Below are 14,333 nucleotides of genomic sequence, written 5' to 3' on the forward strand. Positions count from 1 at the left end.
ATGACATCACCCACTACTAACATTACTTTATTTACTGTATCTTTTGAAAAAATACAGCAATTTTAACAGCACAATACTTAAGAATATTTAACAGGAGCAGGTTTCATTTTCCCTGGTTTTATTATCACACTGTTCACCAAAACTCAGCAAACCTTCACCATCTTATCCAGGAGGGTCACCTCTTCACCCTTACATGGAAGAAGTAATCTGATTGGCATGGTGGTATGTTTGAAGCAGGTCCCTTGTGTAGCGCTGGAACCCAGTCATGATGTTTCATCCATTTCATTGGCTGGTTTGCTGCAATAATGCCAAATAATTAGCAACTCTATAAATAGAAGGTAGTTCTGCAAAATCACTCAGTAGGATGTTTGTTCTAATTTGCTATGACCTCAGAGTGCATAGAAAATAAAACTAATAGGCTATAAAGAGTGATATGAACATATTTAGAACTTACCGGAATGAAAATGTCTGGAGCACCAACAGATATTTGGAGATGGAAGAGAACAGGATATCAGCTCGTCTCACAGCTGCTATCCAGGCTAGACGCCTTCATTTGGTAACATCCGATACACGAGCTGCCTCATGTTGCTTCCAGGTTGGGAAAGAATGAAAAGATAAACCATTTTCAACCTTATTCTCTTGCCGGTCGTGTGATCGAACACTGCAGCCGACCACACAGCAAATACGAACCATGGCTGTTGTGTGTGCCTTCGCTCCCTTTTCACTTGCGCTAGACCCCCAAAATGGCGGATCGGGCCAAAATCCTTTCCACGCCCACCCCCGTGACATCACGCTCCAAAGCCCTATCGCCATAACCATGGTCCTGAGCCTGGCCCAGTGTTTTCAGTTGCAGTTTTGTAGTCTTAGTTAAGAGTATCCTTAGTTTTGTATTTTTCTTTAACTGTTTTTAAAGATTTATGATAGTGGTTTTTAACTTTTGAATTGTCTTCTCAGTCTGTTTCCCCAGTCATGTCTCGGTCTGTCTGGTCCCTTTGTACTTTATTTATGTAGTCAGTCGTGTCTCTGTTAATTCTCCCTTTGTGTTTGTCTCAGTCTTTATCTCTTTGTTGGTTTCCTGTTTTATTTTGATAGTCTCTTGTCTCATCTGCATTGTGTTTTATTTTGCTTCCCTTTGTGTTATTAAGTGATCAAAATGATATGCGAAAAGATGAGTGAAAAGATCTTTAGCAGATTAAATATTAGCTAAGATTACACATATATTTCACAGATGGGTATCTGGAGTTTACAGGCCAAATCCTTTCCATTTACAGAGATTTCTCAAAGATGTATCCGTCAAAGATCCTGTGAGCATTCTTCTGGATATTGTCTGTATTTGTGATAAATACAGTACAAATGTATCACTACCTCATATAGTCCTGCATTTTAGTGCTTTTATTTCAGTGGTGGATGGTGAATGTGTAGAGTTGGTGGTAGGCCAAACTCCAGTGGTACAGAGAGAAAGTTAGAGCAAACAGACAGTTTTCAGACATTGTATCACAAGATGATCAATAATGTTACTTGTTAAAGTAGATCAGCAAGGTTTTAAACATGTTTCGCAGACTCAAACTCTGTACAAAAAGTCAAAAGATGGTAGGTTATAAGCACCTTGGCAAATAGAAAGGATTTTGGTTAACAAAAATGACCAAACCGAGATGGAATTAAGCAAGCGATCGTAGCTAAACAGATAAAAACTATAAACATAGACATATTATTCCTACAAGAAACACACAGCTCTCATAATTATGCTGTTGACTTGGAAAAGGCTTGGAAAGGATTTATTTTTATTTAAAGTTTTTGTACAAACCTCAGGGCAGGTGTGGCTATCATCTTCTCATCTAATTCCAATCCCCAACTAATAAAAGTAGCTGGGGACTGGAATTGGATCACTGACTTATAGTTAACAAAAATTAAACAGTTGAGGAAACCCACCTACTTTCTTTTACCAATTTGTCTTCTGTCATAGCAGAAAATAACCTTACTTATAAAATTTAGCCCACATATTAAAGAACAGACATGGGTCAAAGTCACAGAAAGTAATGGAAAGACAGCCAGATTAGACACAATTTAAGAAAGACCAATAAGGAATAGAACACAGGTAGTAGAAAGATACGATTATTGCTTGACAATAAGACCAACAGTAGGAAAGGAAGCTTTAAAGGGATCTTTAATTAAAGAGATAGACAGAGCATCTTCTATTAACAACATAGTTCCAGCTATATATGGGTTTAAGTTAGAAAACAAGTCATAATTTGGTGACACACCCGAAGCTTCCTGATAGCCATAACAACTAATCTAGCACAGTGAAGGAGACCATACAGATCTACAGTGAATGTGAAAATTTTACTTTAATTAGTTATCATATTGGATGAACCAGCCAACTTGAATGGATCTCAGAAGCCTTCCATAGAGTCACTCCTTTTTTTGAGCAGATGTCTGTTGGTGTCCAGCAGCTTATTGTCACCGTCCAGCGGGATTCAAAGGACTTCCTGCAGAGTTCTACAAATGATTTTGATCTGTGTAAGAAAAAGACTTGCATGAGACTCACTGGGCTCTGGGACAATATCACTGAGCTGCACAAGGGCAGTTTTGTCACTACTTCCAAAAAAGGGGAGATCTTAGCTTGCTTAAAAACTGGACACCAGTGTTTCCCTTCTGAGCAAATGAAACAAAATCATTGTAAAATTTCTCTCAAATAGACAGAAAGGATTACAATTAGACCTATTAAATCTGGGAAATGCAAAAACGGACAATTTGCAATATCTGGCTGCCTTGAAATTCTGGTATCGCTTCATGGTTGCACTAAACCTCCAAATGCATTGGTGCAGGACAAAAATAAGAAACTGGTTGACAATTTGGGGACCCTTACCATTAAATTAAATCTGCAGTACTGTTTTCAAAGTGATTGAAATTTGTAGTTGCATCACAGCTTTTTGTCTTTGGACTGCTCAGCATTTCCTGTACCACAACCCACAGATTTGGTCTGAAACAGCTTCTGTGCTGTGGGCAGTGTTGGTCAAATTACTTTAAAAAAGTAATCAGTAACTAATTACTGAAACAGTAATCCTGTTACTTTACTGATTACTTATTTTCAAAAGTAATTAGTTACTTCATTACTTTAAAAAACATGATTTACAACCTGAATAGGTAATAAAGCAATAGATCTTTCAGCCCAGTTCTATTTTTCTGCATAATCCATCATATAAAATGTAATCAAATGAAAAAGTCTCTTTTTGAAACTTGTTTTATTAGTTTTAGTCTTTTAACTTTACGCATGAAGCAAACATTAAATTATATGCAACATTCTCTGACTGGAAGAAATTTGTTTAACATTTAAACCTATTTTCTGCACATTCCAGCATATAAAATAAAATAGTTTTTTGTGTTTACACTCAGTCTTTCAAATAAATGCAGGTAAAACACAGCAGAAAATAAATAAAATCAAAGACTCAGCAGTCCTGTTGCTCTAGTTTCACCTGTATAGCACGAGTGGGGCAGGCGGAGGTTGGAAGAATCTGTGAGTTTCACATTCCCGTGGCAGTATACTGTCGGTGCTTGCTCGGATGTTCAGGGGGTTTTTCGCTGTAAAAACGAAGTTTTCTTCCCACGCAGTGAACAGCGGACAGTAATGTTTTTGTCACTTTTTACAGAATCAAACTCAAAGTAAGGTCAGTACTTCCACGCTTTAAACGCTGCACGGTCATACTTTCTCCTGCACTCGATATATTATCCATTGTTGATCTGCACACAGCTGTTGTCACGAACGTCGCACTCGCTTACATCATTGTCATGAGACACTCGCAAAAAAATCACGGTTTTAGTAACGCAGTAACACAACATGCTTACGGGAAAGTAACAGTAATTTAATTACCTTTTTTGCAATAGTAATCCCTTACTTTACTCATTACTTGAAAAAAGTAATCTGATTACAGTAACGCATTACTTGTAACGTGTTACTGCCCATCTCTGGTTGTGGGATCAAAAAAATTGACGGTATGGCTGGCATTCCCGGTGTCTTTTGGTGAGCATTAACTGTAAGTTCTGCAGAAACTCAGCCACTGGTTTGGACTTGTGATGTGTCGGTTGCGAACGAAATGGCTCTTAGAGCCGGGTCTTTGACGTGAACGACGCCAGCCGTGGGGTTTTTTTTTTTTTCTTTCTCTCACCCTCCCTCTCGCACTTTTTTCCCCGCTTCACTCTGCACGCGAGCCTTGTGCTTGCGCTGGGAAGAGGGGGAGGACGGTAGTTACAGTCGCAGTAGCACAGGAACAGAGCCGGAGGGAGAGACAGAGAAAGCGAGCCAGGGACAACAACGTCACATTAGAAAGGTATAGTAATCATCCACAACTATTTTCAGTTGCGGATGATAAAGGATTCAGAAAGTTTATTCATGCGGGCCCATATGACAGAGAATGTGCATCTTCTTTTTGTTTTCATATTTGAATTTATATTTAATTGTGTTGTGGTTTGCAGTGTTTTGTGTTGTTTCACTTTTAATTTGTTTAAAAGGAAAATGCTGAAAATTTAAATAGTTAAAAGTTGAAATGTTAATAGCTGGTTTTTGTATTATATGATTTATTTATTACATTTTATGTGGAGTGAATAAATAAAAGTATATTTACGGTGGCTCCTAGAGACAAAGCACGTAAAAACTCCAAAACACGTAAAAACTCCAAAGCACGTACAAACTCCAAAGCACGTACAAACTCCAAAATACGTAAAAACTCCAAAACACGTATAAAAGACAACAGAAGTGCTCCAGGATGCTTGGCCCAGTGTTGAGCTTTTGCTACCTAGTGGCTACACAAGCCAGGAAGTACCAACGACTGGATTTGGTGTGTGGTAGTAACAGGTAAATGAACATTTTTTTTAAAATTATTTGACTATAAATGAATGCTTGTGTATAAATACACAAACAATACACATATGCTTTCAATTGTGTAATTTAAGTGATCTAGGTAGCTCTGTTTTGGAAGTTCAGTTAACGCTAGAAATGTGTTTTGGAGTTGGTACGTGCTTTGTCTCTAGGGGCCACCGTATATATTTATATATAAACATATATAAATAAAGCCACTTTTTTTTACATTAGTAATTCCTTTTGTGCATAATTTTATATTGTTGTTAATAATAAATTAATTAAAGCTTAAGAGCTGGAAATCCCATCACTAGTTTGTTCTGAAAGGTTCTATTGTAGTGTTTACTGGCAGGTATAGGGTGAGGTCATGAAAATGTACAACAGTGTTAAGTAAGTTGTATGTTATAGCATATTTAAGTTTTTCTCCCTGCAACTGTAAATAAACTGTTTCATTAAAAGATTGGTCAAAGGTCTCCTCTACTCTCCTCTAACATCTGTGATAGCAGCTGGGTGCGAATTCGTTCTGGAATAGCTGCCTAATATAATCACAGCTAATAGCATTATACTTCACACTATTTACATACTCACTGAATAAATTTCATCGTTGCCATCAGAGCTATGAACCCTCCCACACCTGCATTTGCTGCCTTCTTCCCTTTATCTGTAATTCACATCTTCATTCGCACATTCTACTTCCTGCCGTCTTTATTACCATTTTCACCATTTTGCTTTTTATCTGTTTAAAATAAAAAAAATTAACAAAAATCTAGACTTTTTAGATTATAGCCTATGATCTAATATGGACCGTAATGGAGCAAGAGACACATACAGTGATGAGAGATCTTTGCAGTGTTCTGTTCTAAAGCAGTCATCAGCAATATGAAGCCAGCAGGTAACCAGGTTATAGAAAAGAAGATACATGGCACCTTGTACGTGCTGGTGTGTATATGAGTCCACACGTGTCCTTGTCATGGTAAGGACCCAAAAGCATGGCTATTATTGATGAGCAAAAGGCACAGGCAGACACGTATGACTTCGCCGGTTTCAGCTGAAACAATTTCTGTGTTTCAAACCATTTTCCAGGGTTTTTAGTTCACCATTTATGAGTTTTCTCACAATACTCAAAAGATCAATTAAGGTTGGTTTATTATTTTGTTAGATAAGTTGGAAAAAAATAAAGTTAAACAAAGAAACAAGTAAATAGAGGAACAAGGTAAAATGAGGTAAAAACCAAAAGAGAAAGAGGAGCGAAACCCCCAACAATCCCTCTCTGAGCAAGCACTAGGTGACAGTGGGGAGGAGCAGTCCTGTTCAGTATTGCCAACTTAGCGACTTTGTCGCTATATTTAGCGAGTTTTCAGACCCGCTAAAAAAAGACGTGAAAGCGCGTATCTCTTTTACTCTCAACAAGCAGCGGGTGCTGTAACGCAGTTAGTTCTTCTTTTACTCTTTTACTCTTATTGTTATGCCCTTGAGTCAAAAGTCAGCGGTTGGTGTGTGTGCTGATTGAGCCACATAAGCAGAGTGATAAATAAGCTCAGAGTGAGACATCATTGCCACAAGAGATCTTTGTATCCTATGTGCGGAAATGGAGCGAGGGAGCGCTCTGTTCACTAACCTATCTTTGATGTACCCTTTCGTTTATGATGTCGTGAAAAAGTGCTCCGGCAGTTATTAAATAGGGACTAGTTCATGTTCACGCTAAGAGTGCTCTACACGTTCGCACCTCGGAAAACGTTCGTCTTTGTGAGTATTGACATGTGTAGAGACAGTCGTTATGTGTGTTTACATGGAGCGAACTGTATGCTGATGTAATGTACATGTTAAGCTAGGCTAATCGGCAAGTTGTTATTAAGATGTGTGTTAACCAGCGATTCATTTTCATTTTTTCTCATGTTCTAGTTACATAAAAACAAGAAAGTCAAGCCTTGTGTGGAAGACCTCTTCTATTTGTTCGCTAGCTGTCTAACCTCACAGGGTCACGTGTCGTGAGGGCAGCATAGTAAAAAGACGAAGGAAAAGACGCCTACTCAGCGGGTTCAAACATACAGAGCTACTTTAAGCAACATGAGTCTACGCTCAGGAAGAAATTACCTAAAAGACTACGCTGCTGAAGAGCTAGACGAAGCAGCCGGTGGTGAACAGCAACCAGACGTTGCCACTCAACCAGCTACAACGCAGCAACGGTCTCAACCATTCGACACCAAGTCGCAGCAATCCAGAACCTCGACAAGGCGTTCTCAACGGACATCCTCATCAACAGCTTCTGCAGCTGCAAGGGCCTACGCCAAAGCTCAAGCAGCACGAGCTCAACTGGCCTTCGCTGAAAAGGAAGCTAATGCAATGAAACAGAGAGCTGAACTGGATGCTCATCTACATGTCCTCCAGTGCCAAAAAGCAATAGCCGCAGCTGAAGCAGAGGCCTCAGCCTATGAAGAAGCAGAGATTCAGAGCGGGGAGCTCTACGGAGAACTTTGTGAGGAAGCTGAGCCCATCAGTACAGTGCACCGCACTAACGAATATGTTCAACAACAATGTGAGTTACTCTACCCAGACACTCAGCACGACTCAGCACAGCCTCCTAAAGGAAATTGCAATGAAGTAGATGCACAAGACAGTACACAAATAACTAATCCTTTTATAACCAACACTCAGACGAAAACACCACCTGTAAATAGAGAAAGGAAACAGGAGCAAACAGTGAACACATGTGTAGTCGACACGTACTGGTCCAACTCCACAAAGCACACCCCCAACCTTAACAACTGCGTACCTGAATCAAGTGAAATGCAACAGTTTGCAAAATACCTAATTCGCAAAGAACTAGTTAGCACAGGTCTTTTGCAATTTGATGACAAACCTGAAAACTATTGGGCATGGAAAACCTCATTCATCAGCGCAACCAAAGACCTAAATTTGTCTCCAAGAGAGGAATTAGACTTGCTAACAAAATGGTTGGGTCCAACATCATCCGAACAGGCTAAGCGCATTCGTGCTGTACACACCCTCAATCCTGCTGCAGGTGCGAAGATGGTCTGGCAACGCCTTGAAGAGTGCTACGGCTCACCTGAGGCTATTGAGGACGCACTCTTAAAAAAGGTAGAGGACTTTCCCAAACTCACAAACAAAGACAATGTTAAGCTGCAGGAACTTAGTGACATCTTATTGGAGCTTCAGTGTGCTAAACAAGATGGCGCGCTCCCAGGACTTGCTTACCTGGACACAGCTAGAGGAGTCAGGCAAATAGTGGAAAAACTTCCCTTCAACCTACAGGAAAAGTGGACAACTGTAGGAACACAGTACAAGGAGACTCATAGTGTGTCATTTCCTCCTTTCTCAGTTTTCACACAATTTGTCCAGCGGCAAGCGAAAATGAGGAATGACCCAAGCTTTGCTATGTCCAAGGCCAACACCCATGTCCCTTCTCCCACAGAAAAACTGAGGTCATATAGTCGCAAACCTACTGTGTCAGCACACAAAATGGACATTACGGCAGAGCCGGACCAGAATAATCTCAGTCCAAAGAAAATGGAGGAACCGGATCGCCAGTGCCCAATCCACAAAAAACCACATCCACTCAAAAAGTGTAAGCTCTTTAGAGACAAACCTATTGAAGAAAGACAAGCCTATCTCAAAGAGCACCACATATGCTACAGATGCTGTGGGTCTGTCCAACACATTGCAAAAAACTGTAAAGCAATGGTTAAGTGTATTGAATGTGACAGCCTCAAACACTTATCTGCAATGCATCCTGGTCCTACTCTTGCCCCTAAGAGTACTACACCAGGAAACAACGACAATGAAGAGCAAATCGAGAGCTCACCTTCAGTCGAGTCGAAGTGCACAGAGGTATGTGGCCAAGGTGATAGCCCACGTTCATGTTCTAAGATCAGTTTGGTCAAAGTGTATCCCGCAGGCCAAAAAGAGAGAGCTATAAAAATGTATGCAGTAATAGATGATCAGTCCAACAGGTCACTGGTTAAGTCAGAGTTTTTTAGCCTTTTCAAAATCAATGCCAAACCCACTCCATACACCTTAAAGACTTGCTCTGGCAGAGAACAAACCTCAGGTAGGAGAGCTGTAAACTTCTTCCTCGAGTCTTTGGATGGAGAAGTCAACATCCAGCTACCCCCTTTAATTGAATGTGACTCTGTGCCGGACAATAGATCTGAAATACCCTCTCCAGAGATTGCCCAGCATCACCCACATCTTCTTCCAGTGACAGATAACATCCCACCTGTCGACCACCACGCCCCAATCCTTTTACTCCTTGGAAGGGACGTCATCAGGGTCCATAAGGTACGTGAGCAAATCAACGGACCCAATGATGCACCATACGCCCAAAGGCTAGACCTGGGTTGGGTTATTGTGGGGGAGGTGTGTCTAGGAAAAGTGCACAGTCAGTCAGAGGTCAATGTCTATAAAACACACACCTTAGATAATGGACGTGCATCCTATTTTGAGCCTTGCCCAAACACAATTCACGTTAAAGAGAATTATGGGGTCACTATGAATGCAACCTGCATCACAGACAATTTGGGACACTCTGTGTTTGTTAGATCTGAGGGTGATAACAAACAAGCCATGTCTATCGACGACAGAGCATTCCTGACAATAATGGACAGTGAAGTTTATCAAAACCAAGAGAACAGCTGGGTTGCACCTTTACCCTTTCGCTCACAGAGAAGGAGGCTCCCTGACAACAGAGAACAAGCCCTAAAACGCCTCTGCTCTCTCCGAAAGACTTTGGAAAAGAGACCAGAAATGAAAGATCACTACATCCAATTCATGGAGAAAATGTTGGATAACGACCAAGCCGAGCCTGCCCCTCCTCTGCCACTAAGTAAAGAACATTGGTATCTGCCCACGTTTGGGGTATACCACCCACAGAAGCCACAACAAATACGAGTCGTGTTTGATTCAAGTGCAGAATGTGATGGAATTTCGCTCAATCAAGTGCTTCTTGGCGGACCTGATTTGAACAACTCCCTATTGGGAGTGCTGTTGCGCTTCCGCAAAGAGCCCATAGCCCTGACAGCCGATGTGCAGCAAATGTTTTACTGCTTCGTTGTGTGCGAAGACCACAGAGATTATTTGCGTTATCTGTGGTATGAGGACAATGACATTACAAAGAGCATAGTTGAGTTTAGAATGAAGGTCCACGTGTTTGGAAACAGCCCGTCACCCGCTGTTGCCATCTACTGCATGAGACAGGCAGCACAGCAGGGAGAACGAGAACACGGATCTGATGCAAGACAGTTTGTTGAGCGTCAGTTTTATGTTGACGATGGTCTCACATCAGTCGCCACGCCAGAGGAAGCAATCAACCTGCTCACAAGAACGCTAAACATGTTGGCAGAGTCTAACTTGCGCCTCCACAAGGTAGCATCAAACTGCAGTCAAGTCATGGAAGCTTTCCCTGTTGAGGATCGTGCAAAGGACCTGAAAGATTTAGACCTAGGAGTAGACCCTCTTCCAGTTCAGAGAAGCTTGGGACTCTGTTGGAACCTACAATCTGACAGCTTCACTTACCAGGTGTCAAATGAGAGCAAACCATTCACACGGAGGGGAGTATTGTCGACAGTTAATAGCCTCTATGACCCTTTGGGATTTGCTGCTCCCATAATAATGCAGGGCAAAGCATTACTCAGGGAACTGTCATCTGATGGAAAAGACTGGGACACACTCTTACCCCCTGAGAAACAGGAGAGGTGGGACTTATGGAAAGACTCTTTGCAAGCCCTTGAGAACCTCCAAATACCAAGGTGCTACAGCCCAGGTACGTTAAGCACAACGAAAGTGAAAGAACTTTGCATTTTCTGTGATGCCTCCACTGTCGCTATAGGTGCAGTAGTCTATCTGCGTACAGTTGACAGTGAAGGACAGTGTCATACTGGGTTTGTAATGGGGAAGTCTAAACTCGCACCCCGCCCCGCACACACTGTACCACGCCTGGAACTATGTGCTGCTGTGCTCGCGGTGGAAATGTTTGAGCTCATCAGAGACGAGTTAGACATTAAAGTAGACAATGTGACTTTTTACACAGACAGTAGGATTGTGTTGGGGTACATACACAACACCTCCAGACGATTCTACATGTATGTTGCCAACAGGGTTACGCGCATTAGAGCATCCACCCATCCGAGTCAATGGCATTATGTACCAAGTGAGTTAAATCCAGCTGACCAGGCCACTCGGTTCATTCCAGCAGCAGACCTGCAGAACAGTACCTGGTTCTCAGGTCCACCCTTTCTGTACTCTGACCCACACACAGAACCACACACTGGTCCTTTCACGCTCATCGAACCTGAAAAAGACAGAGAGATACATCCGGAAATAAAAGTAATGAAAACTACTGTAGCAGAGCCACAGTTGGGTTCTGACCGTTTCAAAAAGTACTCAAACTGGATCACTCTTTGCAGAGTCATAGCCAGACTCATTCATGTAGTTACATCCTTTGCACAAAAGACAAGTGGACAAAGGGGATGGAAAGGTTTCAGTGAGACACCGAGCGTCCAAGAACTCACCCGAGCCCAAGCAGTCATTATTCGAGCCGTCCAACAAGAAGCTTACAAAGGGACGCTTGAAAACATTAAAGAAGGAAGGAAGGTCAGTGGCATATTTGATGCACTCAAAAAGCTCAATCCTGTAGTGGACAAAGACAGTCTCTTACGAGTCGTTGGACGTCTTTCCGCTGCCAATCTCACAGAGAATGAAAAGCACCCTCTGATTATCCCATCTACCAGCCACATCGCCATGCTAATTGTAACTCACTATCATGAACGAGTGGCTCATCAAGGAAGACACATAACTGAAGGAGCTATCCGTGGTGCTGGGTACTGGATAATTGGAGGGAAGCGGCTTGTGTCATCTGTCATTCATCGGTGTGTCACATGTCGCAAGTTGCGAGGCAAAATGCAGATCCAGAAAATGGCAGACTTGCCTGCAGACCGAGTCACCCCTGAACCACCCTTTACCACTGTAGGCCTAGATGTATTTGGGCCATGGACTATTGTGACGCGTCGTACAAGAGGTGGTTGTTCCCAGAACAAACGTTGGGCTGTGTTATTCACATGCATGTCAACTAGGGCTGTGCATATCGAACTGATAGAGACTATGTCTGCTGATAGTTTTATCAATGCATTAAGAAGGCTCTTCTCTATTCGGGGCCCGGCCAAGTTTCTGCGCTCGGACAGAGGCACGAATTTTGTGGGCGCTTGTAAGGAATTAGACCTAAACTCAGGAAACAAAGCAGTAGGAAAGTACCTGCAAGAGAGAGGGTGTGTTTGGACTTTCAATCCCCCTCATGTGTCTCATATGGGAGGCTCGTGGGAGCGCCTTATAGGCGTTGCCAGGCGCATTCTGGATGCAATGTTGTTACGAACTGAACAAACACGTCTTACTCATGAAGTGTTGTGCACCTTCATGGCCGAGGTGATGGCAATTATTAATGCAAGGCCTCTTGTTCCCATATCCACCAACCCTGACAGTCCTGCAGTACTCACTCCAGCAGTGCTACTAACGCAGAAGATGAGTGCTGTGTCCGCCCCACTTGGGAACTTCTCATCAGGGCAGCTGTTTGGGAAACAATGGAAACATGTTCAACTCCTCGCTGACACTTTTTGGAAAAGGTGGAAGGGAGAGTATTTATCCACCTTACAAGGTCGTGCAAAATGGACAGAGACTAGACCTAATGTCAAAATAGGAGATGTGGTCCTGCTAAAGGACCCCCAAGCCAGCAGGAACGAATGGCCCATGGGACTAATAGTAAAAACATTCCCCAGCAGCGACAAGAAGGTCCGAAAAGTGGAAGTGCGGACTGTAAAAGATGGGACTGTTAAAATGTTTCTCAGACCAGTTTCAGAGATTGTTGTTTTGCTTGCAGAGACTGAATGAATATTCTTCAATGCTAGATGATGTTTGAATATGTTGTATTGATGTTTATTGTGATATAATGTGTGTATATCAAGCGGGGAGTGTTATGCCCTTGAGTCAAAAGTCAGCGGTTGGTGTGTGTGCTGATTGAGCCACATAAGCAGAGTGATAAATAAGCTCAGAGTGAGACATCATTGCCACAAGAGATCTTTGTATCCTATGTGCGGAAATGGAGCGAGGGAGCGCTCTGTTCACTAACCTATCTTTGATGTACCCTTTCGTTTATGATGTCGTGAAAAAGTGCTCCGGCAGTTATTAAATAGGGACTAGTTTATGTTCACGCTAAGAGTGCTCTACACGTTCGCACCTCGGAAAACGTTCGTCTTTGTGAGTATTGACATGTGTAGAGACAGTCGTTATGTGTGTTTACATGGAGCGAACTGTATGCTGATGTAATGTACATGTTAAGCTAGGCTAATCGGCAAGTTGTTATTAAGATGTGTGTTAACCAGCGATTCATTTTCATTTTTTCTCATGTTCTAGTTACATAAAAACAAGAAAGTCAAGCCTTGTGTGGAAGACCTCTTCTATTTGTTCGCTAGCTGTCTAACCTCACAGGGTCACGTGTCGTGAGGGCAGCATACTTATGCTGTTTTGTGGATCACAAGGTTTAAAACTACTTATAAACACACACACACAAAGTAACTCCACCAGAGTGCCTATTTTGGGTCACTTGCCGGTCCAAGCCCGGGTAAAGGAGCAGGGTTGGAATTGTGACATTAAAAAAAACAATAATTGCTAAAAGAAATTTAATTTGTAGTTCTAAATAAACTCTAAATGCATTTAAAACTTTTTTTACTCACTTTATGTCTCTTCCACGATGTTATTTCTCTCTCCAACAACATAGGTTACAATTAGATTAGCATGACCAATTATGCAAATTAGGCGATGACGTCATTTAGCGACTTCTAGCGACTTTTAGGAAAGCCAATAGCGATTTTCCTTACTGAGGAGTTGGCAACACTGGTCCTGTTTAACTCCTTTAAACAGGCAGAAACCTCTGGCAGAACCAGGCTCAGGAGGGGGCGGTCAACTGCCGGGACTGGTTGGGGGGTGAACAGAGGGGGAGGAAGACGAGGCTACATCAGGTAAGGAAGCAGCAGTGTTCTTCCTCCGGAGCAAGTGGAAGCATTTTTTCTTCTTTTTCATATGAGCGCTTTATTCTCCAGGATGAGGATTTTCAACTCATCGATTGTTTCTGCGTTTTGCTTCTCAAGTTTCTCGCATCGTTGTTCCACTTCTTCTAATGTTGCTCGTTTTTCTTCAAGCTTTTCTTTCAGTTCTTTGGATGTTGCCTCCTGTGTTAGCTTTGCATTGTGCAGGTCTGCATTACTCTGTTGTACTTATTTGTGCATGTCTTCTAACTGCTGATTTCTTCTCTGGATTTCTTGGAGCGTACACTGCAGGTCTTCATGTATTTTGTCTTGTTGTTACTTTTGCGCCTGCATTTCAGTATGTTCGTGCTTCAAGTTGTTGAAGGACAATAATATCCCCTTAATGACCTCTGAGTTGTTTCTCGCCATTAGATTGATCCTTTTCTCCATCT

General features: G+C 42.0%; 1 protein-coding gene across 1 annotated transcript; it reads left to right on the plus strand.

Moving 5' to 3' along the window:
- The first annotated feature begins 6,322 nt into the window (after nucleotides 1-6,322).
- LOC146705614 (uncharacterized) lies at nucleotides 6,323-13,013 on the plus strand. Its single transcript, XM_085461013.1, has 2 exons — nucleotides 6,323-6,598; nucleotides 6,755-13,013. Exon 2 carries the CDS (start codon nucleotides 6,920-6,922, stop codon nucleotides 12,746-12,748), a length of 5,829 nt encoding a protein of 1,942 aa, XP_085317139.1. The 5' UTR covers nucleotides 6,323-6,598; nucleotides 6,755-6,919; the 3' UTR covers nucleotides 12,749-13,013.
- Nucleotides 13,014-14,333: the final 1,320 nt, after the last annotated feature.

This window comes from Copadichromis virginalis, linkage group LG7, assembly GCF_057382275.1.
Source record: "Copadichromis virginalis isolate Kocher_CV1m ecotype Utaka linkage group LG7, C_Virginalis_male_GT1.1, whole genome shotgun sequence".
In the NCBI taxonomy this organism is placed as follows: Eukaryota; Metazoa; Chordata; class Actinopteri; order Cichliformes; family Cichlidae; genus Copadichromis; species Copadichromis virginalis.

What these genes read in the sequence shown, in the direction of transcription:
- LOC146705614 (XM_085461013.1), top strand. Translation starts at nt 6,920, where the DNA reads ATGAGTCTACGCTCAGGAAGAAATTACCTAAAAGACTACGCTGCTGAA.